Source organism: Pteropus medius, unplaced genomic scaffold (genome assembly GCF_902729225.1).
Source record: "Pteropus medius unplaced genomic scaffold, Ma_sr-lr_union100, whole genome shotgun sequence".
Lineage (NCBI taxonomy): Eukaryota > Metazoa > Chordata > Mammalia > Chiroptera > Pteropodidae > Pteropus > Pteropus medius.
The window spans coordinates 6068432-6096180 of NW_024350924.1; the positions used below are offsets into that span (position 1 = coordinate 6068432).

Here is a 27749-nt window from a genome sequence, read left to right on the forward strand (position 1 = left end):
ATACCAACGTGGCTAAACAAAAATCTCACCATGGGACACAATCTAAATTTAGAATATTGGGAAAATGTGGGGCTAAAGCAGATTACCAGATAAGTGTATGAAGTAACATTCTAACTCTTCTGTGATATCGCTAAACTACCTCAGGGCCAACTTGAACTCTCCTTTACTCTGAATTCTTATAGTACTCCGACTGCTTTGAACTGCTTTTATTTTCCTCAAACAGATTTTAAGTGTCTTGAAGATAAAGGACTACGCTTTTACAAGGGAGTGTTTTGGACCACAATGCTAGACACGGCCAATTTACAAACAAAACAAAATAAAATATGAACAACTGAATGAAAAATTTCTAGATTAAGTCTAAAAAGTTAAAGTCAAAGCAAAATTTAAAACTGTAAAGGGAAAAATTTTAAGGTACCAGGAAAAACAAGGCCTAGGAAGCATAAATGAAAAAATGTATACACATTGGATTATATAAAAATGTAAAATTTCTATCTAATAAAAATCATTAGTAACTTCAAAAGGTAAACGAACGATAAACTGGGAAAGTATTTGTAATACACACTGCAGACACAAGGCTAAGTTTCTTAACATTCAAATAACTGTTACAAATAAATAAGAGAAAATATAGTGCAACAGAAAAATGAATAAAGGGAAGGAATAGATAATCCATAGAAAAGATTTGTAACTGCTGATAAACATGATAATTGTCAAACTGATAATTAAAGAAATGTAAATTAAAATAACAAGATAAAATTTCCTACCATGATATTGACGAAAAATAAAAAACTTTAATAAAACGCAGTATCAGTAAAGATTATGAGGAAAAGTCATTTTCAAATGCTGTTCATAGAAACAAAGTGTTATGATCAGCCTATTTGTGGGACAACTTGGCAGCAGCTATAAAAATTTTAAATGCATATAGTCCTTAATTAAGTTCCCCACTAGAAACTTATTCCACAGATGTACTCTTACCAATATATAAAAATATAAGCCAAAAGATGTATCTTGCCGCACTGTTTGAAGAGTAAGAAGTATGTATATACAGAGAACTTAATATGCACAGGTTAAATACCAGATTAGAAACATCCAAGATGTCTGCCTACTAAATAAAATTCTTTTACTTCTCTACAAAGAAATACAGTACAGCTATGTGGATCTTTCTGTGTTGATACTGGAAGAGCTCCAACATATATTACATTTTTTTTTTAAAGCAAGACATACAAATTCTGAATGGTATAAAACTATTTGGGTAGAAAAAAATGTTAGAGAGTGCATAAAATTTTCTGGAGTAGTAGGAGGTTTGGGGAACTCTTGATTTTCATTTTATCTTATATTATTATAATTTCTTGCTGAGCTCATTTTAATTTTATAATAAGGAATAACAGAGCATTAAAAACACTGCTTCTTCATAAGATAGGTGGAAAAGGTACATAAGAGATGTTACAGAAAAAGTAGCTGTTTAAATATTGTGTACTCTAAATGTATAACTTCAAATTAACCACCATGATGAAAAGTATACTGGGGCTATAAAATATTGTTCAGTATGAAGGAGCAGATGCTGTGAGCTCTATTGAGTCCTATTTTTATCTTTAGCACCAGGCACCTCTTAGGAACCTATAAGGTATCTGGAAAGAAAGAAAAGGAAGGGGAAGGGAGGAAAGGTAATATAACCGGGAAAGACCTTATAAAAGATCATTTCAGTGGTTTTAATATATTCACATCTATGGGTTTTGATGATCTGCATTCTGAGACACTGAATGAAGGTTAAGGGGTTTATTAGCCAAAAGGAAAATCTACTGAGAATCTGTTGGGGTAAAAGAAGTACTAGGTTGTTCCTTTTTCATACATGACTTCAACACAAAATTATAACAACAGAATAGAAGAATGGTAATAAATCATTCTTTAACACCTGATAACTGAATCTTAAGCAATGTTTAGGTTGGAATAGATTCAGTAAGGCTTAGCGTGTACTGACAGTAGGTAAACATAATTATCTGGTTCTACTAGGCATCGTTGAAATACAGACAAAAGCTTGAAGAGGAAAACAAAAATCTGAGAACAGTAACTATGGAGCTGGGAGATCCTCATGCATGAGAGAAATTCCTCTGGTTTACTGGAGGAGTTGGTCACAGAAACTGGGTAAATGCATATTTCCTTTGAGCCATGCAAAAGGAGAAATCACTTGTAGGAAAGAGTTACAATTTAGGGACTGTCTGTGTGTGCATGCATGCGCTAGAAGTTAGCTGTTAATGTTGTTTTTTTTTTCAATAACGACATAGTACAAAAAAAAATGAGGGTTTTTCAAAAACTTATCTAAGAGCCAAATTTCCTAAAATGTTCCTAAACTTTAAGGCATACAGTATACAAATGACCCACTTACAGTGGCATATCTGGAGAGTAGAATTATCAATAGAATGCTGTTAATCTGGGAAAATGATAATGTTCTCTAAGAATCTGTCATGGCCCCAGTGTCTTGATATTGTATATAATTTGCAATTTATAATTTATGTCCTTATCTATAAAACACTGAAATTAATGCCACATAGGGTTATTTAGAAAATTAATGACAATGTGTCTGAAAGGCTCTAGCATAATATCTGGCATCGGTTTTTATCTTCTGTATCTAGTTCTGAATAATACAAATTAAAAGCCTTTGGTCATATTCTCAGTGAAGATATGGAGAGGAGATAGTTAAACTGCTAAAAATCAAGGTTCGTGAGAAGAATTGAGAGTAACTGTTCAGGACAGAAAAGGATAAGACTTTGTGGTTCCATGTTCCTTGATTCAAATCAACACTGTCTCTCTGGCTCAGCTTTTTCATCTGTAAAATTAGGACGGTCCCCACCTCCTAATGTAGTGGTATGTTATACATGAGATTAAGTGCGTTAAGAAACTATTACTTCACTCAGTAAATGGTACCTATTATTAACAATAATCAAAAGTATTTCTGCAGAAGACTGAAATGTGTTTTAATAATTCCTTTTGAAAATATAAATACATTTAAAATGGTAACCAGTTGACTTTTATTATCCCAGAGTAAGGAGAAAGAGTCTTGAATTATAGCACGAAGAATTTTATTTTCACATAATAATTGTTAGAATATGGAATAGCTTTTCTGGGGAACTTAAGAAGTTTCTGTGTTTGAAAGTCTGCAAAAATATGAAACAATTCTTTTCTGGTATGACTGGGCTGTTGTTTCTCATTTATGAATCTCATAGACAAGAACTCGTAAATTCTACATATCCTTTGCCAGACAACCACATTAAGAATCTTGCATAAGTTTTTCAGAAAATTCTAAAATTCGCTACAGATGTTGAACGTTTTTTAATTAAGACAACGTAAGTTTTATCTAGGCATCTGAAGGATAAAACTACTGAACTTATTAGATGACATGGTAAGTACTACCTACCTTCGATCTATAAATACCTAATGTTTTCATTTCTCCACTGAGTCTATAGTGGAAAGTGACTATAAATCAAAGTAGGACTATAAAATAATACCTATGGAAATTAACTCATTGGTTTATAATTATTTTTTAATTTATTTACTTAGTCATCCAATGGTTATTACTTGGTACAGAACCAAATAAAAGGGATTTGAAGAAGAATAAGAAATAGTCCCTTATCCTAAAAAAAGTTTTATATTAAATTGGGATAGACAGAAAGTAAACCAAAAATTATAAATCATATCAAACATTAAGTTATATAATTTTTCTCCCCTCATATGCTGAAAGCTATGGGTAGCTGGAACAATTTTTACCTTTCGAGGGAGGTACGTCTTTTCCATTGTAAGGGTGTAACTTTACTCTCTTCTTCCCTCTCTTTGATTCAAATATGTCATCTATTTTCAACACAAGCTGAAAAAAGACCAGAAAAGTACAAGTTAAAACCAACACCAACAAGTTTTGCAGCTTGGTGATATTAACTTATTAGTGATTCTCATTCAGAAAAAGGTCCATTTTGTAAATAAAAAGTTACACTTCTCAATCTGGAATCTAAAAGGATTTTTAGAAAGATGATATTTTGTTCTAACACAAAGTCCATATAACATGGGTAAAAGAAATAGGAAAGGATATTTCCTTTCCAGAGGAACTCAGCACAGGCTCTTTCCTTGTTATCCCCTGTCACAACATGCAGGAAATCTGGCTGCTGCACTCCATATGGTGACCAAGCCTCTACTGTTGGACTCAAGTTTTTGCTTGCCCAGAATAGGAAGTGGAATACTTATTCACTTGGAAGGCAGGGTGAGGCTCAGTTATTTTTGCTTCCAGGAATTTTTAGCAAAGAGAGGATAATCATGCTTAGAAAGTTTTTGTCAAAGGGAGTACTCTATATTACCATTTATTTTAGAAACATGTCATTAAAACAGGAGACTGTCAAATATGCTCAAGTTCAAAAACTATACTCCATTTAATAAACATTATTCATTAGAATTATTTCTTTGCTTCTGGGAGGTATGTGTGAAAGAGAGACAAAGACACACATAGACACAGACTGGGCTTAAAAAAAGGAAAGAATTAAAACTAATCAACGGACACTTTTAAAAGGAAGAACTGATTAGTTTTTTTCCAGGGATGTTTTTCTCTTTCTTAAAATTCCGAGCTTTTCCCTAGCAATCCTGGTTTAACATATTTAAATGCCCAGAATTACAACTGTTAGGGACATTATATAAGATGATAACCAAAAAAAGTTGCTTGAGAACAATGCTCCTGTTTTTTCTTTTGTGCTTGTTCCTCTGGCAGTCCTGGCAATCCATAGGCAGTGAATCAGTCCAGCGCAAGAAAAATAACATGTGAGAAACATGTGCTTTCAATATGCAGATTATTCCCACATTTTTGGATGAGTTTTTCTTTTAAAGATTTTTTTTTTTTTGTAGCTGCCATTCAAGTGAAAAACTAAGTTCTTAAATATCAGCATTATTAAAAAAACAAATAAGAGAATCCAACATAAAAAGGTATTGTTAGGGGCTATAGGAAAGATGCATGAGACTGAACATGTATTTTGGGTACATAATGACACACAAGTAGTATAATTATTAATGTGCCTTTGAAAAGGATACTCAAATATTATAAAGGAAAGGGAACTATCTGTTCTAGAAATATAAGGTTAAGTGATAAAATTTAAATTTGGTCCTGAGCTAGGAAGAGGAGCCTGCACTTATCTTCTAGGTGGGAGCAATACTGTAGAACATCCTTGGAAATGACAGAAACCACGCTGCTGTGCATACTTGACATGGACTACAGAACACATTAGGAAATCTGCTCTAGCAAACAATTCCACACGGGCTTCCACAGTAGGGAAAGAAAGGAAGGGTGGGGGAGAGGCGTATGGAGAAGATCAGTGCTTTTCAAACTATGAAACCAGTTTCTCTTTCAGGGGTAGCTCTGGTCATCAAAGAGGAAATGATGAGAACTGCTTTCCTGATGGAATGTTGCTCTTGAAGATATTCTAAAGCCAAAATTTGCATTGCGAATGGAACATCCTAAAAGAATTGATTCCAAGGAGGGTCGCAGGTAGAAATGCTAAGTCTGCTCCTGCCTGACAATCAAGAGCTCATCACCATCACCATCCTCCCCCATCCCACATTTCTTAAAAAAGAACCTTTGGGAAAATACCAGAAAAGGAAAAGTTGGACCATATCACCTATAAGCAGAAAGAGAACAAGCTTCAAGCACTCAGGGGATCAGCAGTGCATAAAACACTAAGGCATGAAATCGAAAGCACTGCAAATCTCCTTAGGTCTCATTAAACTCTACGATCCATAACTCCTAAATATTTGTTAATGTCATTCCAAGAACCACATCTTACATGTGATCCCTTTCGTGTTTTGCTCTTGCCCCCAGGAACACATGATCTGTTATTTCTGGGCTGTGAGGGAGGCTGCTTTGCTGTGCCAGGACAGAACTACTGCAGGAGGCCTGGCAATTCTTGAAACCTCTGATTGTTAACTCTTCTTCGCCACACACAGAAGAATAAGCAGCTAAAAGTTTTCTTTTTAACTGAGAGAGATCAGTTTAGTACTTTTTAGAAACTGTGTCTTTAACTCTTCACGTATTAAAGAGGGAGGGGAAGGAAATAGATCAGAAAAATTAAAGTAATTGTGGAACAGGATATTTCCCAAGGAACCAATCAGCAGTTACTAAACCAAGAAACAGCTATGACTTCTGTTTAATGTTAAAATCGTGTAGAAAAACTGTGCTAAATCAATACATGTAGCTAATTCAGATGGGATTAAGGAAAGGAATACTATTTATTATAGTATAGACTACAAATTTAAATGATCGGATTTGTTCATTTCTTCATAGTAATCCTGAAAACATTCTGAATTACAGAAGAACAAAGTAACATAAAGGGTTTTAAAATATTTTCATCTAATTTCTTAAGTGTTTCTCCTAAAAATATATATATGTCTACAAATTATCCCAATTTCTTCATTTTGGTCCAACTGCTCTAGTCAAGATGATTTACAGACTTATTCCCTTTTCTCCCTTGAGAAATCATTTATTTAGTATAATTACTACAAATTTCTATTCCCAAGTAGTAGTCAAATTTCTTTCTTCCTTCCTCTGAATGGAAATATTTGCCCCAAATCGATGGCATATACTTTGTCATTACTGAAAATCTGAAAACACATACACAAAACTGAATTCACTTTGGCAATTATACAAATGAGTGAGAACACTGAAGCCGGCTTAATAAAATGTCCTTACGTATGACATTCCAGTACTTCCTTGAAATAGGCAGATGATTGTAATGAGAACTAAAGTACCTGAAGTGAAGCCTTCCATTTAAAATCGATTTTCTAAATCCATAAAAAAAAATTTGGCAAAAGCCATTCATACATTTTTCTTGCATGAGCTAAAACTTAAGCTAAGGTTTTCCAAATCTTCTAATTCCAGTAGGTCAGTTCTAACCTATTATTCATATCAGTCTAAAGCTTATTTATTCTCATTTATGAAAATGTTGAAATGAAAGTCAAAGAACGAAAGCACTGGAGTCCTTACCCTTGGAAGATTTTTCCTTTTCCTGTTCGCAACTTCTCCAGCTCGGAAAAGCTTCCACTCAGTTAAAGTGACGGGCAAAGTGGTGTCTTTAGTGAGCTTTGCCCGTAAGTAAGCTTGTGAGTTCTTCAGTTCCATCGTCTTCCGGTTGAGGAAGTGAGGTTTGGGAGGAAGCTAAAACAGAAGGTGTATGGTAAGGGTAAGGTCATCTGGTAAACGCCTGTGTTCTCAAAGTCAAAGAATATTTATCTTTCCTTTAAAATCATCTCACGTGAGGACACCGTAATTTCCTTTTCACCATTTGGAAAGAAGTTTCTCAAGGTTCTAATCCAAAATTCTACTACAATGCAATCGAATTTCCAAAAAACAACGGTTCAGAGAACCTCGTGAACTCAAGGCAGCCTTAGCTTGCAGGGGTAGTGAATGTTTTCAGGGATCAGACAGGAAACTTCGGCCACAGGCTGATGTGAGACTAACAGGGAGTCGTGGTAACTACAGTGAGGCAAAAAGTTCACGGCCTGTCTGAAGATGTTCATATTCAATTTTTTGGAAGTACTAAAAAAACAAACAATCCCCCCAACTCAAAGAAAACAAATGGCTGTGTGCTGACCCCACCCCCGCAAAAAAAAAGAACAGAAAACTGCCACCACCAACAATAAAACCCCATACTTCGGTGCCTCTTACTTTTGGCCCTTGTTAAACCATTTTGACCTTTTTGTAGGAGTTATAAACAAGATTTAATGTTTTCTTATATTAACTCTCTGGTTCTACCTTGGGTGCTCTGAAAGCACTTTTAGGGGGCGGTAGCTTCCATGCTGAAGGGGATCTCCACATGGGGAAAGACTGCACTGGAATATCTTCATATGGATTTTCTTTGGTGGGATCTTGAAAAATAATGGAAAAAATAAGTTTAGAGGAACATAACTGAATGGAAACAAAGTGACTACAGCTAGGAAAAGAAATTTTAAAAACTGACTAAATATGTTCAGCTTTCTATTCCACATTGCCATAGGGGATGTGGGTCTCAAAATCAATGGCACTTTAAGCTCGTAAACCACTCAGGCATCCAACCAAGCTAAAAGAATTCTCGAAATATTACACTATAAACATCCACTTCTGAAATGAGCAGTCCACTAAACTAGTTGTAAAATCCATTAAAGAATAAACAAAATTATACGACAAAGGTTTCCATACTAAAAAGAAAAATCTAGAGCAAGATAGGCTTGATTGTGAAAGAACAAACCATCCTATAGCTAAGGGCTCCACCAAGTTCATACTCATTCAATTTAATCGCAAAGTCTGTGGATACCTACATAGGATATCTTCATAGATATTGTCCTGGGACTGTGTGTAATAAAGTGCTGAGCCAGAATTTCTTCCAAGTTCTTCGTGCATTTTCTCTGTGTTCCGATTTCGAAAGTGCTGAATGTCTTCAAATTCAAAGGATTTCCTTATGAAAAGAGATATATTTAAAATTGTATCTTTTCAAATACTAGTCTTTACATTAAAATGATAAGGATTTGTGCACAAAATTACAAAGGTGCTTTATCAGATACACAAGAGTAATAAATCAGGCTGATGTCCTATATGCACCATGAGAAAATTGAAGGCGTTTAGCCAATTTACATTCACGTTCTTCACTGGGCACCTTTCTTAAATTAAAAGAAAAAGGAGGCTAAGGTCAGCATGCTCTAAATGAAGAAGAAGAAGACTTCCCTACACATTCGTAAAGACAGAAAGTGAAAGTTTTCTGATGCTGTGATGTCAGTAGATCGCCTTGGATATTACCCATACTTCCACCATTTCCTTTTGTACATATTTTCCCCTTGGGTTACAACATTCGTATGATCAAATTAGGGCTGTAACCCATGCAGGGAAATGAAAATTGGCTTGAAAAAGAAAAAGTTGCTCAAGAGTTCTATAAGGAAAATACTTACTAATCATGACACCTATCAAATTAAAACATACCTTTTAGACCTCCCTCTGATTTTCCCGCCATATTTCTTTGATTCAGGTTCCCGAGAGGAGGCCAAAGACGACTCTGCACAAGAATTATTTTCACAGTATTTTCTGTCACAGTTTCTTTCTTTATACGGCACACCAGATTCAGATAAATATCTGAATGTCCTACGAGGTTTTGGCAAAGGATTTATAGAAAGTCCACATTCTTGTCCCTCAGGTTCAGAGTAAATATTTTCTAAGCTCTTGGTTATTCCATAAGAACTATCCAGAACTCTGAAATTCAGTTCTTTTTCTGAAGAGTCACATCGTTCTAAAGCCAAATTCAAGACTTTGTCAGGAGGAAGTGCTTCTATTTTCTTCCACAGTATTGGTGAGGTATAGAAATTTCCTAGAGGTAATGCAGTCTCTGGATCCAAAACGACTTCTTTCCAGCTTTCAATTTGTTTGACTCGAGAACATACCCAATTGGATTCTGATTCATTTTTAAAGAAACGTGTATCATCATATTCACGTTTCTCATTTTCATCCTCACTCTGGCCATGGCTTTTGGCATCGTCATTAATATCTAGACCGACGTTTTGAGAGTTGGTTCCATTCAACTTTTTGCTCTTTCCCTCAGCAACAGGATTGTTCTTCAGAATCTCCTGATGACAATTATTATATTTCACTCCAAAGTCCTTTGAGTGCCACTTATCTGGATTAGATATACCATTAGTTCTTCCTTCCCACTGAGAAATTTTTTGTTTGATGTTTTTGCAGTGGCTCCTTGATAGTGTCTGAACAGTAGAACGGGAAAAACCAACATCCATGTTCCCAGTTGGGTGCATAACAAGAGTGATGAATTTTACCAAGGTCCCATTACAAGTAACTGTGAAATACCGTGTTCTTTATCCTGTCAGTTAGAATCCAAATAATTCCAGCATTTTCTTTTCATCTTTGACTCGGAAATCTCTTTGTAAAAAGAAAAATTCTGATCATTGATCCTTCTTGAAAATGGCTGCAACTTTATCTTGAATAATCCTATTAAAACAAGACGAGAACATGTTAACATGGTTTTATAATCTTCTAATTTAAACTTTACTAAAACATTGCCCACCTATCCCTAAATAATTCATTTACACTGCACGTGTAAAAAAATGTACCTATCAGCCATTAAGTAATTCAGCTCCACAAAGGCGATCCTAAGATGGTGATATACTGATACAAAGAAAATATTACTTGTGGTATTCCTCAAATTGTCAGCTTTTATGTTCTACCATATTTAATTTCCTGAAGTTAGGTAGAATGAGGTTTTATAAGAGATTACACATAGTAGTATACAATATTACTTTATAATAAATCAATTCTTTATGAAACCTTTTAAAGAAACAAGGATCGATAGACTATTATAACAAGCACACATGTACAGAAATATATCTCATATAATCAAAAGGTTTATGTATAGATCCAGGGGAAGAACCAGTTAGTCTAGAAACACACCAATAGCAATTCTCCTCCTCCTGCCCTATGTCGAGAGATAATATTAGCCCATCACGCACCCGTATTTCAACGTTACTATTAGGAACACAGAATTCCATATGCACAATGCTAAAGTGAATCCAAAGTGCCATTAACTATCACCTGCTTTAGAATGTAATAATCTATTATGTCACTGACTGAACTTTCCACATCTCTGTCACCACACCCTTGACCCAAATCAGCAAAAATACTTACAGTCATTGTCATATTCCTTCCTTTCACATAGAGGCTTCTCTCATATAGGTCCATAAACTATTTCCTCAAATATAAAATTTGGCAGAGGACTTTTCCTATGAACTGAGTGAAGACCTGGTCTCGACTTCTACTGTATTCTGGTTATAAATAGCAACTGATTCAAAACTTCCTGAGGCAGTGGTCATCCTTCCTTGAGCTTTGTCTGTGTGGCCTTGATTAACATGCAGGAAAACATCTTGGCCCAGCTCCGTGAGTGTAGCTGACCAAAACTGATACACACACACAGTGCACACACAAAATTTATTCTAGGCAGAGCAACTGCTAATCAAGATTTCCATCAACTTTCATTTAAACCATTCCTACAAGTCTGCAGGAAAACCAGCTTTGCCAGCAAATAAACTTGGATGGGGGTCTGATGCAAAGAACATCATTCTAAAAGACTTCAAGAAATTAAACTCGCATGGGTGAAAAAAAAAAAAAACCCTCAAAATATCAAAGCTGTTGTGCAGAACTCCAGAAAAGATTAATGCATAGAATTTGAAGAGCCAATCAGCTATTGTTCATTATTAAAACTCTGAAAATCCTTTCCTTGACTCTGATATTTACAGAGACTTCCTAAAGACTTTACTGTATCCTTGAGACTCAGGTTTTCTTCACTACAGACAAGAGGGGAGTATTTTTCTGTCTCCTGGGAGCCTTGCGGAGGATTTTGGCAATCCTTGTTAATTCTCCTCACTCTTCCCCAGATAATGTGTTTTAAGTATGAACGGGTCGAACTGAGAAGAAAAAGATGAAAATTGCTAGGGCTAAAAAAAAATCTTAACTTGAAAATTACTAGCAACAAATGGCTTAATCTCTGAAATTCACACACAAATATAAATAATGTGTATTGATGGTATTTCAGTGGTAACAGAGTAGCATAGCAACATAAGACACAGGTAGATAGTATAACAATAAATGCTATTTGCTCCTAAATGTGTGTATTAATACACTGTAGCTTTCAAAAAATGGACAAATTATTTCAAAAACAAAAAAGTTTCAATGCATTGTGACTAGATCCATGCCTGTATTGATAGTAGAGAGAATGTCTTTGTCTGATTTCACAGTTCTAATTTATGCCAAATTAACTTAACTCAAAATGTAAGACTTACCTATTCTTACATACAAGTTGTGATTCTGTCCCGTCCAAAAAATAAGACTCACTCACCAAATCAAGGTTTGCCTCCATTTTTTTCCTTACAAGCATCTCACATCTGACTGTCCCTTTAATCTAATTTAAATTGAGCCATTTTGCTACCCCAGAATCTCCTCCCCCATGGCTCAACTGGTCTGCAATATTCTTTCTTGCTTTGACCTCTTCTTGAGTTTCTTGCCTTTACTTCCACTATCAGAGGACATTCTGACTCCTTCAGGCTGGCTCAGCTTTCAAGTCCTAGGTCTCTCCAAGTGTCATCTTATGAAAACTCCCTAAAGCCAAATATTCACATATTTGTCCCTAGAAATTGCTTTATCAATTTCCCTTCAACCGTTCTAAGTGAAATACAGGCTGAAAAAATACAACAGCTTCAACGATTTTTAAAATTGTTTGGTTTTTTTCTTTTAATAGCACAAAATGAGTCAAAGACTTCTTCAACTATTAAAGACTAATGAAGTTCAGCAGGACTCACAAAACAAAGAAGGTAGAGCAAACAGTAACCACAATGGGCAATATGATCTCAACAGAGGAAATAGCAACGGTCATTCAGTTCTTCAGGGAATGAGACTGTGAAGAATGTGAAAAATTAAGTGTGATTTTGAAAGTATAATAAAACAGAATGCTTGGAGTAAAGCGTACTAATCAAACTTCTTTTTCTATTCTTTGTTCCCAAAGAGGTGATTCTTAATCATGTCCCTTTGTTTTTATTTTTTATTGCTTTTCTGAGTATTTACTTTCATTTAAGAAATACATCAACTAAAAGTTATCAGCTTAAAATGTAATTTATAATATAATGTATCATATATGGGGTTCTATGTTTTTAACATATTAAAAGAAACCAATGTGAATCCATTTAGGTAAGTGAAACTCTCTTTGGGAAAGAATATTGAAAGAGAATTTCTCACTCCAAATTCTTTAAGATATTTTATCTGATTAAATATAAGCATCTGGCAAAACAGGAAGAGCTTGGAACATTTTAAAAGCTGATTTAAAAACTGACAAAGGGTATATTTTAAATGGTTAATTTTAAGCCACATGAATTTTTACTTTACTTAGAAAGGAAATGGATGAAAAGGACCAGGAAGACCCTCACCACTGGCCACGATGGAGTAATTGGACTAGACTTGACTTTCCAACATAAATAACTAGAAAACCGGACTTATATATGAAATAAATGCTTTCCGGTATTGGATAACAGCACAGGACTGTGATCTCTGAAAGAAGAAAAACAAGGGGGCACCATGATGGCCCAGCTTTTGCCCTGGAAGCAAAAGTAACCTTGCTTAGTTAAGGATAAAGAGATCAGAGTTTGGAAGGGCTGAAGCAAATGGAACTTTTAGGGCAGAGTATCAGAAAGTAGGGAGCAACACAAAGAAAAAGCTCCAGAAATTCACATAGGATCCACTTGAGTCTTGGGCTGAATACTAAGCTGCTAATGGATAAGCTTCATGATGCTGAAGAACAAAACAATAGGGAAAGAACAACTATGGGGGAACTGTGAGATGACTAAGACCCAGAGTTCACGAAGGTCAGGGAAATGTTCACCTTCCAATGATCTACAGAGAAGTGGCCTTGTCGATCACCCAAGTAACTGAGTGGAGACACTGGAAGGTGATGGCTTACCAGTTGGACTAAACTAAACTAGCCCTAGAGTGAAGGGTACTTTAGAGCAACCCTAACGAAGCTTTAAAAAAGCCTCAAAAGGATCAAGTTGATTCATAAAAAATGTAAGTGCCCACAAAAACAAAAGTCAATAATTTTTACATGAAGACAACAAAATCTAGAAACTTAGCAATGTAACATTTACAATGCCCAGCATCCAATCAAAATCACTAAACATGCAAAGAAGCCTGAAAATGAAATGCACAATCAAGAGAAAAATCAGTCAACAGAAATAGAATCAAAAATGATAGACGAGGACTTCAAGTAAGATATTTTAAATTCATTCATAAACTTTAAGGAAACCATGAACATGAGTATAGACATGTAAAATATTTAAAAAACGAACTTCTGGAGCTGAAAAATAACCTCTCTGAAATGAAAAATTCACAAATGGGTTAATAGCAGATTTCAGATACAGCAGAAGAAGAAATGATCAATAAAGTTGAGTAAGTAGCAATTAGAAACTGTCAAAAACAAAAACAAAGACTGAAGTTCAAGGAAAAGAAAAGGCTAAATAAAAAACAAAAAAAGACAGCCTCACCGGGACAATATAAAGCAGTTAACCTTCCATATAATGGGAATTCCAGAAGTAAAGAGGATGGGGAGGCCGAAGAGAAATATTTCAAAAAAAAAAAGCTGAAAAATTTTCTGAATTCGATAAAAACTCTAAACCAGTAGATCCAAAAAGCTCAACAAATACCAAAAAGGATAAACACAAGGAAAACCTTATCGAAGCAAACCGTAATCAAATTGCTAAAAACCAGGGATAAAGAGAAAATTCTTAAGTGGCCAAAGGAAAAAATATATTACATATAAGAAAACAAGGTAAGTCAGAAAACAATAAAAAACTTTTAAAGTTCTGGGGTGGAAAAAAACTGTGAATCTAGAATTCTAGAACTATCCTTCAACAAGGTGAAATGAAGACATATTCAGTTAAACAAAAGTTGCGACAATTGTCAACAGCAAACCTGCACTCAGGGCCAATGACATCATTTTTGGGTTCCAGTGAAAATGTGAGACCCCTTGTTCAAAATGCAAGAAAAGTGCTTTATGACACTTTTCCTTTTTATCTGAAGTCTCTCAACTTGCCATGGTGTTTTCATCTGGTCTCTCAACTTGCCATGGTGTTTTCTACTTACTATTTAATATTATTTTAAGTAACAAAATTTAAAAATTTAAATTAGCATGTGTTTTCTCATTCCTCTATATACTGTGCAATGAATGACATTTTAAATGCAAACATCAGAGCATTTAACTTGTATGCAGAATCACTGAAAATAAACAATTTCTATTCTGTGGCTTGTTTTAAAGGGTACCTTGAGCTGGCAAGAAGACACAAACACAGCCAGGTTCAAGAAGTTTGGCAGAAGGAAGAAACGGTCTCCTCAGGCATGGAATCAGCCAAGAGAATGCTCGAGCCTAAGGATACTATTGGGGTGAGTGCAGAACCTGGGGGCCCAGCCCCATGATGTAGGGCCTGCGCATGCTAACTAGGGCCTAATGGTGGCTGGAATCCCCCTCCTGCCAGCCACCAAATCAACATGCCATGCTCTGCCTGAGGCAGGGTCTGGGCAAGTATAGCCAGGTGTCTCCCCATCTCATAGGCCTGCCTCCCCAACTCATAGTAGACAGATAAACCCCACAGATCTTTAAACCTCTGCACAGAACAAGCTTGCGATCTGGACTTGGGTGGGCAATAGGCTTGGCCCTACGAAACCAAGGTCTCTGCCTGGCTGTTCACCAGATATACCATGGTGCTACCAGAGTGGGACAGGATAACCACTGTCCTGCCCTGCCTCAAGGTACCATGGGATGTACACGCCCAACCTCAACCCTCACACACCAGGGGTCACAGGGTGTGGTTGGGGAAAGGAAAACCAGGCAGAGCCAGCGGTGCCAGGGGGCTGGAGAGGGCAGCTAAGGGTTTTCTCACTATACTGTTCAATCAACCTTCACTTTAAACATACAAATTCAAAGATAAAATTATCAGAATTTCAAGATGGCTACTGCAGAGCATAAAATCCCACGGAGACCTGAGTGTGGGACCCTGTGCAACTACGCTGATCATATACCATTGGAGTTGGCTCTGCTTACACTATAAGAAATGTCAAAGAAATTTATTCAAGTTAAAGTAAAAGAATACCATATGGAAATCTGGATATAAACAAAGGAATGATGAGAACCAAAAATGTACACATGGATAAGTAAAAAAGACATTTTTCTCATTATTAATCTCTTTTAAAGACAGTTTAAACTACACAAAATAATGTATTGTAGAATTTATAACAAAGTGGAAGTAAAATCTCAGACAAAAGCACAAGAAGGGAAAGAAAAATGGAAGTGTAGTACTGTTTCTTACTTTATATAGGAAGTGGTATATTATTTGAAGACAATAGGTTAAAAGTGTATGTTGAAAACTTTAAAGCAACCACTAAAAGAAAAAAGGGAAATATCCAAGAAGTTAATAAAAAAGATTCAATGGAATTCTAAAACATATACTTCATGCAGGAAAAGAATGGGTAGCGAGGAGAGGAGGAAGAACCGTAAGAACCACCACCAAAAAATCGCATGGGAAAATAGAAAATAAATAGTAAGATGGTACACTTAAATTTGATCATAACAATAACTATGGTAAGTGTAAATGGGCTAAGCTCTAAATAAAAGGCGAAGATGATCAAACTCGATTTAAAAAAAGCAGGACCTAACTCATTGCTTCTATAATAACTGCACTTTGACTATAAAGACATAGATCTATTACAGAGATAAACACTTAAGGGAACACTACCATAAGAACACTGAATTGGCTATGTTAGCATCAGACAAAGTAGATTTGTGAGCAAGAAATAGTAGCAGAAATAAAGAGGGACATTTTGAATAGATAATAAAGTCGATTCATCAAGAAGATCTAACAATCTTACATGTTCGTGGACCTAATAAAAGAGTTACAAAATGGAAGAACCAAAAAATGTCAGAATTAAAAGGGCAAATGGACAAATCCATAATTTTCGTGATGATTTTATCACTCTTCTTCAGTAATGGATAGAAAAATAGACAGAAAATAAGAAAATATATTAAAGACTTGAATACCACTATCAATCAACTTGACCTAGGTGATATTTTAGAACACTACACCCAACACTAACAGAATACATATTCTTTTCAAGTACACATGGCATATTTACCAAAAGACCAAAAGCTGGGCCATGAAATAAGACTTGGTAAATTTAAAAGGATTGGAATCTATCTGAGAATGATCTCTATCTAACCCACAATGGAACTGAATTAAAAATCAATAACCAAAAGATATTCAGAAAATCCCAAAATATCTGGAAATAAACACATATTTAAAAAGAAAAACATTTAAAAAACAATAAATGAGAATACTATTTCTTGGTGTTTTAAATTGGAACACATTTTACTCACTTAAGTTATTTTAAAATTCTCTCCAGATTAAAAACTATAGCTTAACTTTTGTTTAAATTATCCTACTTCCAATCCTGAATTAAATGTACTATTCTTTTCAATATTATACTCTTCTAAACCCTGTAGTTAAATATAAGTGTCATTATTCCACCTAATTGCTGAAGGAAAAAAACCCAACGATGATTCAAGGCTTTCCTTTAAGAAGGAAAAAAAAAAAGTAAATTAAACCCAAAGCAAGTAGAAGAAAGGAAAAAATATTATCTCCACAGAAAGGGAGAAAATATTCACAGCACATAAATCTGACAAGGACTGAAGTCCATAATACATAAAGAACTATTAAAACTGAGTAAGTCAAACACCACGATTAAAATGTGTCAGATAAGAACAGATACTTTATAAAAGATTTTATGGGTAGTCAATAAGTACAATAAAGTACCTGAAAAGGTGCACACTATGATTAGTTATCAAAGACACGCAAATTAAAACACAAGATACCACTATATACCCACTAGATTGACTAAAATTAAAAAGAATGACAATATTAAGTATTGGAGCACTTGGAACTCTCAAACACTGCTGGTTGTTAATATAGTGCAACTACTTTGGGAAAGTTTGGCAGTTCTTATAAAATTTAACATTTGATTGCCATATGTGGTAGCAATTTCACTCGAAGGTATTCTTCGTGAAAGGAAAACATATGCTCACATAAATGATTTTACATGAATATTCACAGAAGCTTTATTCATAATAGCCCCAAACTAGAAACAAATGAAAGGCCACCAATGAGTGAATCATAACCAAATTGTGATAGCTTCATAAAAGAGGATATTACTCAGCAATAAAAAAGAACAAACTAATTACATGCACAATAACTTGAATGTCTCAAAAACATTATGCAACAAAGATAATAATATATATGGTATGAATCCATTTATATGAAATTCAATAAAAGGCAAAACTAATCTACAATGAAAGAAAGCAGATTCAGTGGGCGCTCAGGGCCAGGGGAGTGAGGACTGACCACAAAGGAGTATAAGGAAACTTTTGGGGTGATGAAAATGTTATAGATCTTGATTGGGATGGTAGTTACGTAAGTGCATACATTTGTCAAAACTAATTGACAATACCATTAAAATGGCTGCATTTTATTGTATGAAATTATATCTCAATAAAGTTAATTTTTTAAATGATGAAAGGTAAAATAATCTAGTACGCTCTGAAAATTCTATACATTTTTGTTCTTATCATAAATGAGAAAATCATCCTGACTTTAAAAAAGGGTTTAAAACATACCATTTACCTCAACATTAATTTGTGTAGTGTTTTCATTTACAGAGTAGTTTCAGTTAATCTATCTCCTTTCCTTTTTAATAAGAACCTTGATATATATTACTGTGTACATTTTTACAGGTAAAAATACAAATTTAGGCTGAGAGAAGATAAATGAATTGCCTAGGTTGCCAATTTACAAAGCCCAAGGTTTTCTTCTATATCACAGCTACTATTAAAAACTTGACAGTTAATTTCAACTTGTTTTTCCTCTGCCAGAGCCACTAGCTCTCTAATTCTTTCCCACAGGGAAAAAGGAAAAGAAAAACACCAACAGGATTTAAATTCCTAAATCTAAATATTTTAAGGGACAACACTGCCAACACCAAATTTAAAAACAAATGGTCTCTTTTGGTGAAGTTAGTGACTCTAAGAGCAGGTGCTACTAGTCTTCTGTGTCCTTAATAATGAAGGGATGATCATTTAATTAAATAGTGTTACTAAACACATTACTAAAGAATATACTAAGAGTGAATTTCGCCTATGGGACAATTTGACAGACATTAATCTCCAATTCAAGTTTCACATTAGGCTTCCTGCTTGGGTGCAAAGGAAGCTTCGAATCCATATGTGTCATGAATTTCGGACTTTTTGGAGACTGTGAATATATGCTGGATAAGATATTAATTATTCTAAACAAAAATCATTTTTTGTAGTCAAGCTAAATTCTGTAGAACTGGTATCACCTTTCTTTGAACCACAGATTTTGATCAGGAAATCTAAAACAAGTTGTCATACAACCATATTCTTAAACATCTAAATAATCTGAGATTTCTTCCTCAGTATCCCCCAAGAATACTACACTATTCATTGCAGATTTACCTTAAGCTCCTAGCTCTTCTTTTGTCTTGGGAAAATAGGGAGTTTAAGATGTAGATGCCTACTTCTCAAGTGCCAGTTTCAGCTTTAGTGCTAGAATGGCTGTTTATCTGAAGAAAATGGGTGCCAAAAGGATTCCAACTACTCAGCCGCTAGAAGGAACAGAGCCACATGGAAACGGAATCACTATTGGTGTCATTAGAGTGGCTTATTTCAAGAAAAGATAAGACTAAAGAAAAATCTCCAGGAAAGATGACCCCCTCAAAAAAAAATCCTCTATTGATTTTTAAAACAAAGCAGTATAGTAGAAAAAAGAGAAGAGAACTAATACTTATTTTATGTCTACAATGTGTAAGCTCATTTAGCAAACATTACAATCCCTCTTTCAACCATATGAAGTAGGTAGTAATCTCTCTATGCCATATTCTCTATCTGAAAAATGGAGATTGGAGGCCTTCTCCATAGTCTACAGTTCCAACAGCTGGTAGAGCTGAGATTCAGACCTCAATGTGACTGCTCCAAAGTCATTTGATTTTCCCACTCAATGTGTTTTACTGTTCCCCAAACAAAGGGTACTGGACTAGAAATCAGAAGAAATGGAGTTTAAGTCCTAAGCCTGCAACTTAGTAGCTATGTGACCTTAGGAGAATCACTTTACCTTTCTGAGTTTGTTTTCTCATCTGTAAATCCTGATTAATCACTGCTCTCTGTGTATTTCCTTTAGTGTTTCTTGTAGTGCAGATCTGTGGCCTACAAATGTTCTTTTTCATTAATCTAAAATAACTTCATTTCACCTTTGTTTTTGGAGGATAATTTTTCTGGATGTAGAATTCTAGGTTGATAGTATTTTTCTTCAAGGTTATCATTCTTTGACTTGCAGTTTCCATAGTTTCTAATGAAAAGTTTGCAACCATTCTTGCGTTAGTACCCCTGTAATATAATGTGGCTCTTGTTCTCTGGCTGCTTCAAGAGTTACTCTTCATCTTTGCTTTTCAGCAGTTTGACTATGATAAGCCTAAATGTTGTTTTCTTCATATTTATCTTAACCGAGGTCTGTCCCAGGGCTTTTTAGATTCTAGTTGATCTTTTCTATCAAATCCAATTTTTCTCCCCTTGCCCATTCTTTCTCCTCCCATTCTGGAACTCTAATTACACATATGTTATATCACTTAATATTATCTCACAAGTTACTCTTGCTCTGTTCATTTCTCTTTTTTTCTCCTTTTATTCCTTTCTCTGTTTCAGTTTAGATAGATTCTATTGACCTCTTTTCAAGATTGCTAATAATTTCTTCTACAGAACAGAGTCCAATCTGCTTTTACGCTCATCTAATAATTTTTATTTTAGATAATGTATTGTTCAGCTTCAAATATTCTATCTGGTTCTTTTTTTTTTAACGTTTCCATTTATCTTCTGAAATACTCCATCTCTTCACCCATGATATTAATTTCTTCCTGCATACTATATAACATATCATAGACTGCAAGAACTTAAAGTTCTTTTTGGCTAATTCCAATAACTGGATCATCTTTGGGTTTCTTTGTATTGACCATATGTTCTCTTTATTATGATTCATATTTTTCCTGTTCTAGTGTCTTGTAATTTTTAATTACATTCTTGAAATTGTATATAAAAAAACAGTATAGAAAAAGATACACTTACACTTTTTGTTTGTGTTGCTTTATATATTTTTGAGACGTCAAGCCTTTCCTTTACCTGGTAATTAGGTTGAGGAGCTGATCATTCAGATTCTTCCTACAATCAAGTTGAGCTGAGGCTGGGTGGCAGGATTTATTACAAGGAATTCAACTGGGATTAGCCAAGCCTCTAACCTCCTGACCTACTACCTTTTTAATCTTGTTAGTAGTTGAACTGGAAAGAGCTTGGCTACAGTTTCAGATATTTTTGGTTCACCTTTGGATTTAACTCTGACAGGACATCACTACACAAATACATGGGACTGCACAATTTCTTTGTGCCTCTCACACCTTCCTGCAATGCTGCTTTCTTAGCAAAAACTGGAAGAAGGGAGGCACAGCACATAATTATTGGGCTAACTAGTTTAATTTTGCATTTGAGATTCTTCTAGATTCCAATCCATATTCTATTTCTAAGCCTTTAACTAAGGCTTGGTGAATTTCCCTTTGCCTCTATAAAGTCTCAACATCTATGTCAGGGCTACTTATATGCAGAACACAGGCTGTCTCCAGGACTGAAAGCTGCCATGGCTCTTTGCTCACTTATAAAGAAATTCACTTGGAAATCCAATTCACTAAAGTTTCCTTGAGTCCAGTGCTATTCACCAGACCAGAGAAATAATGATTTTTATTTTATCTAGGATTTTCTTGTTACTATGGGAACAAATGTTTTAAAGTCCTTCTATATCCTAACTGGAAGAGAAAATCTTAAAATATTTTTAATGAAATAGTGTAGAATAGAAAAAAATCAGAACACACTGCATGTAAGCAAGGGAAAGTATTGCTTCAGAAATTTTTGTTTCAGGGGTGTGTGTGTATGTGTGTGCGCACACGCACGCATGCATGTATGTAATGGATCGCAAATATATTAAATGTATTTACTGTGATGATGGAGGGGTCAAATTTTTCATAAAGCCTCTGTTCTAGAGTCATTAAAATCCACTTTGGTATAAAGCAACAAGTTTAGAGAAAGGTTAATAGGACACCAACCTTTAAAGACATAGTCTACTGATAGATCAACTTCATGCACTGAAACTGTTCAGAAATTCAAAGGATTTTAAATATCAACACAGGAAAAAAACAAGACCCTAGAAAAATACACAAAAACTATGTTATCACAATAGGCATCTGCAGTTAGAGAAGAGTAAAACACATCCAGATATTTTAATAACAAACAGTCTTCGATTTTTTATTAAAGCCAGTTTCTGGGCCTACGTACTATAATTGAATTTGCTGCTTACTAGTTGCTATTATTAGATTAAAAATGAAAATAAAGAATCTGGAGAGAGAATCTGCTGCTTTTATATGTGGCTTCCTTAATAAAGATCTTTTTAAAATTTCTTTTTTAGAGTAAGAGAAACAAGAAGATTCTCTGAATGCAGAAAAGTTGTTCCTAGGTGAACAGACTAAATTACTTAATTTAGCAATCAATGAGATAAACCATAGAAATAGATATGCCATAAAACACAGCTGGAGACCATAATATTTAATATATAAGAGAAGCAGCATGGTATACGGTACAAAGAATACAGACTGTGGAGCCAGCCACCTGGATTTAAATTCTCTGCAACATACTTTGTGATGTGGTCTTGTACTCTTAACCAATCCAAGCCTTACTCTATAACAAGGGAATAAAATTCACCAGTAGAGTTACTGAAAGGGTCAAATGAAATGACATATAAAGTGTCTTGTATAGATAAGTGCCCAGTAATGGCTATGACACTATCATCACAACTCATTTACATTTATGGCTGTCAGTACACATACTCAACAATCTAACCTCCTGAATGCATCTCACTTCATTTCTATCCCTGTTACAACCACCTTGATTTATGCTCTTATCATTCTTCTCCTAGAGCTACCATAATATGGTCTTCTCAATGGCCTACCTGCCTCCAATATCAACCTCCTTCCAATACTGTTGCCAGAGTGCTATTCCTAAAACTTAGATATTAACGAGTTACAAACCAGTTGAAACCTTTTAGGGTGCTCCATAATCTTCCAAGGTTGCTATCAAAACATAGTCCCAAAGAACAATGGACTTCCAAGAACTGAACCAACTTTCTGCTATCAAAATTGAATAATACCCCTCACTACCACCAGTTTGAAGAAATAAGTTAAATTGGTAGACACAACTTCTTTGATAGTAAGTTTTTTCCCTCCACAAACATTTGTCCCTTGCTAATATTTGTGGTGCCAGTCAATACTGACAAAATGGCAAAACAAATAAGTACATGGCCAACAAATATTAATAAAAAAAAATTAGGACGAGCCAATCAGAAAGAGATTTAAAGCTTTTAAAAAATGTCATAAGTACACACAGATCTGTGTTTTTATAGTGTATACACAAAATATGGTCATAATTTTGCTACTAAAATAGTTTCTGGTACAAGTGATTAAATTAAACATGTAAATATTTCATGGTGTGCCAGCAACAAGATAAAGTCCACATTCCTTAACATGCCATATAAGATCTTTCACTCTCTGATTCCAGCTTTGATTCTGCCACTTGCCTTGCTCACATGCTATGTTCCAACATTGAATAATTTGCATCAACTACAGTTCAGAGCTAGAATATACCACCAGACTTACTTCTTGGTTATGTAACCTTAGTCACATTACTTAATCCTTCTAAAGCCTGCTTCTTTTATCTACAGAATGATCCTTATCTCTAGAATGAGCATTTGTGGGAATACTCCCTGGTTCCCATCTCTCCCATATTTGAGTCAGGTGCAGATACTCTAAAGCAAGGTGATGTTCCATCCCAGTCTGCCCCAAAAGGCACTAGAGGTCTTGAAATCAGCCATCACCATTTTAATTATCTAATAGAGATCTTACCACCATATGCCAAGATTCTAATCAATTGTGATCATTACAGCTCCCCCAGCCGTTCTCTCTGGATTGATAACACTTATTGAGCAGTTAGTATGAGCCAGGCATAATTCTGCTCACTTTACCAATATTAACCCATTTAATTCTTGCAACAACCCATGAGGTAAATATTATTGCTATCCCCATTTTACAGATGAAGAAACAAAACACAAAAGGTTAAGTAACTGATACATGTCTTAGCACTCTCTGCTACAAAAGACACAGATATTTATTAATTCTATAAGGTTTTGTGAGAGTTAAAAATGAAATGATGTCAATAAAGTGTTTAAGACAGTTCCTGGCATACAGTAACTGACCAATAAATGACAGCTATTATGAATTACTTCACGAACACACAATGTACTTCCAAGACCAGTTCAAAGTTTTTCCCGTGAAACCTTCTTCAGCCCTTTACCCAGAGTTAATCACTCCTTCTGTGTGCTGCCATTACATCTATTAATACCCTGTAGTCGTTTTCCAACTTTGAATTCTCCTTACAACAAATATTTCTGCATTCCTTTTCCATGACCTCAAGAATCTTAGTATTCTGGAATTGTTCTTGCTAGGTATACTTAGAAAAAGAAGATACTCAGGGATGAAAATGAAAAAGAGGTGGCCTTAATAGCCAAGACGAGTAAATGCTTCTGTGATGCTATCTTGAAAGACCGAACATAAATATAAATCTCAGAATGTCACTCCTGTACTTGTTATAGCAGAGGATGCTAAGACATGTATCAGAGAAAAATTAGATATAATGAAATCTGCTCAGGAAGATGGGTAGGAATTTGAACCACTCACATTATTTGTTTTGAATTTTTCATTAAGTATAATTAAAATATTACTATAGCATTTAATTTGTAAAGCCTCTGGAGAAATTCTTCATTGAATTTAGCTAAACATATATTAAATGACAAAAAAAACCCAAAGTAACAGAGAAAAAAAAGCAAATGTCAAATTGGTTTCTACCTCTCAAACTTTTATCATCTTGTTGACTGTTCCTTGAATAACAAATCTTCAAAGCAAGCACATACAGGATATCAGCCTTTTATCTCACTGCTATCAGAGGAAACAGGCTTATAGGTAACGAAAAATTATTCCCAAAATAGCAACAAAACTTAAAAATCCCTAATATTACGAAAAAAGGACAATATAAACTTCACGAGCAGTTATTGAGCCTGACTGCAAAGCAAGAAATACATTTCTCCAAAAAAAATAAATTGAATTCTTTAACAGTTCTACAACTCTGTTATCTGTCATGGAAACTTTCTGAGGTTTTTTAAGAATGAAAGAATGAGACTACATCAAACTAAAAAGCTTCTGCTCAGCAAAAGAAACCATCAACAAGGTAAAGAGACAACCATCCGAATGGGAAAATATATTTGCAAGCAACGCCTCTGATAAGGGCCTAATGTCTAAAATATACAAAGAACTGATATGACTCAATAATGACAAAAAAACAAACAATCCAATCAAAAAAATGGGCAGAGGACCTGAACAGACACTTCTCCCTAGAGGACATACAAATGGCCAACAAATACGTGAAAAGATGTTCAACATCACTAGCTATTAGGGAAATGCAAATCAAAACCACAATGAGATACCATCTCATACCTGTTAGAATAGCTATAATCAACAGGACAAGTAATAACAAGTGTTGGAGAGGATGTGGAGAAAAAGGAACCTTCATACACTGCTGGTGAGACTGCAACTTGGTACAACCACTATGGAAAACAGTATGGAGGTTCCTCAAAAAACTAAGAATTGATCTACCACATGATCCAGCAATCCCTCTACTGGGTATTTACCCCAAAGACTTGAAAACCCATATCCAAAAAGATATTTGCATACCGATGTTCACAGCGGCACTATTCACAGTGGTCAGGACATGGAAGCAAACGAAGTGTCCTATGATAGATGATTGGCTAAAGAAGCTGTGGTACATATATACAATGGAATATTACTCAGCCATAAGAAGAGATGAAATACTGCCATTTGCGACAACATGGATGGACCTCGAGATAATTATGCTAAGCGAAATAAGCCAGACAGAAAAAGTTGAAAGTCACACGATATCACTTATATGTGGGATATAAACCTAGAAGCAACAAATGAACAGGATAGAGACTCAGAAACATGGACAACGGACTAGTGGTTACCAGAGGTAGAGGGTAGGGAGGAGGGAGAGGTAGACAGGGGAAAGGGGGTCAAATATAGGGGGATGGGGGACGGTGAAGTGGGTAAAGGGGATCAAATATATGGTAGCTGAAGGAAACTGGACTCTAGGTGGTAATCACACAATAGAATATATAGATGTGAAATTATAATGTACACCCGAAAATATAATTGTATTAACCAATATTACCCCCAATAAACTTAAAAAAAGGAAGAATGAAAAATGATAGCTGATTTAATGCAGAGTATAGAATTTTGAGGTACAAGCCAAAGAGAATAATGCTAACGTCGTGACTGCGTTACATGGCTGGTTATCCACATGGTTTTAAAAACTTCCAAATGACTACCATTTTCCTTCTTTGCTGTCAGTGGCTACAATGGGTACTCCTGGAGGTTTCGTTTGCCACAGCTGTGTGACCGTAAGAGATTTTCCCCATCACTAACACCACGGTGTTATGCCATGAGTGTTGTGTTCCCTCCAAATCCTATGTTGAAGCCCTAATCCCCACTGTGATGGTATTTGGGGTGGGGCTTTAGCAGGTAATTAGGTCGTCAGGGTGAAGCCCTCAGGAATGGGATTAGTGCCCTTACAAGAAGAGACACTCTAGGGATGATCTTTCTCTCCACTATGGGAGACACAAGACAAGATGGCCATCTGTGAACCAGGAAGAAGGGCTTCACCAGGAACTGGATTGGGCAGCACCTTGATCTTGTACTTCCCAACCTCCAGAATTGTGAGAAATAATTCTTTGTTATTTAAGCCACCCAGTCGCTGGCATTTTTGTTAAAGCAGGGATAGAAAGACATTTTGATAAGGGATGACATCTAAATCTGGTGTCTCCAAACTCCTATGAAAAAATGATTGATTTATGTGTATTTGTGAATTTTAGACATATACAACTATAAGAGCATGATGCTTATTATAAAGCATACAAGAATAAAAAGTTTAAAAGCATGAGATATTTTAAAAAATAATTTTATTAGTTTTGTTAAAAATTAAATACGTAAAAGAAGGATAAATAACCATTTCACTCTTACTAAAATATTATTAATGACAAATATTTTAAGTAAGAGCAATGTGGTTTTTTTTTTTTCATGAGACAGCAATTCACTGCTTGTCATCACAGAAAATTAACAATTTTGGAACTTTTCTTTTGGTAAAGAAAAATTGTGTGACTTATTTTAAGTTTGGCAAGTTTTCAAAATATTTCTCCATAACAAAGTAGAGAATTTTTGTTAAATACAAAGTATTTTCATGACTATTACACATCTTATTTTCAAAGAATTGTAATGATTCTATCATTTAAAATGTAATTTATAAATCCACGTACTTGGACACATGTAAACTGCACACATATAAACTGTTATGTGTTGCAACAGCTAAAAGTGAACACCAAGTAAAGATGTCACTGTCAACTGCTTTTTGTTGGGCAATGACCATTTTCTCCTTGGGATTGTTTAGATGAAATGTGACAAGTAAAGGCACCAGTGTCAAAATGTGCATTAAAAATTTAGTTTATCTTAATTTATTGCTATTTTAGGAGAAAACAAATATAAGTAACAATTCTAATGCTCTTTTCCCATCCTACTGTATCATCTTGTAGCACCCCCCAGGAGACCATGAAAACAAAGTAAGATATTTCAATTTACACATGCATTAACTTTAATGTTCACCATTTCACAGAGGTAAATATTCAAAGGTCTGCTAAAGTAACCAGGTGGCCAAAAGTTCTATGAATGTAAAATGGAAACAACCCTTTCCTTTGAGACTCAAAGTACTCAGAGGAAGCAATAACTATTTTCTCCTGTTTTATTGAGATGTAATTGACATAGAACACTGTGTAAGCTTAAGATGTACAATGTGATGGTTTGAAATATACATATGTTGTGAAATGATCATCACAAT

General features: G+C 35.0%; 1 protein-coding gene across 4 annotated transcripts in view; it reads right to left on the bottom strand.

Moving 5' to 3' along the window:
- Positions 1-27749, bottom strand: part of DENND2C (DENN domain containing 2C) — a 69470-nt gene that overhangs the window by 24197 nt on the left and 17524 nt on the right. For 3 of the 4 annotated variants that reach the window (XM_039841269.1, XM_039841268.1, XM_039841266.1), the window contains exons 2-6: positions 8969-9982; positions 8314-8450; positions 7772-7884; positions 7004-7174; positions 3760-3856 (exon numbers count right to left, since the gene is read on the bottom strand). In XM_039841269.1, the coding sequence (XP_039697203.1) occupies positions 3760-3856; positions 7004-7174; positions 7772-7884; positions 8314-8450; positions 8969-9789 (1339 nt within the window). In that variant the 5' untranslated portion in view covers positions 9790-9982. Of the gene's footprint in view, positions 1-3759; positions 3857-7003; positions 7175-7771; positions 7885-8313; positions 8451-8968; positions 9983-21790; positions 21809-27749 lie in introns of those variants that run through there. The other variant, XM_039841267.1, reaches the window with a different exon arrangement.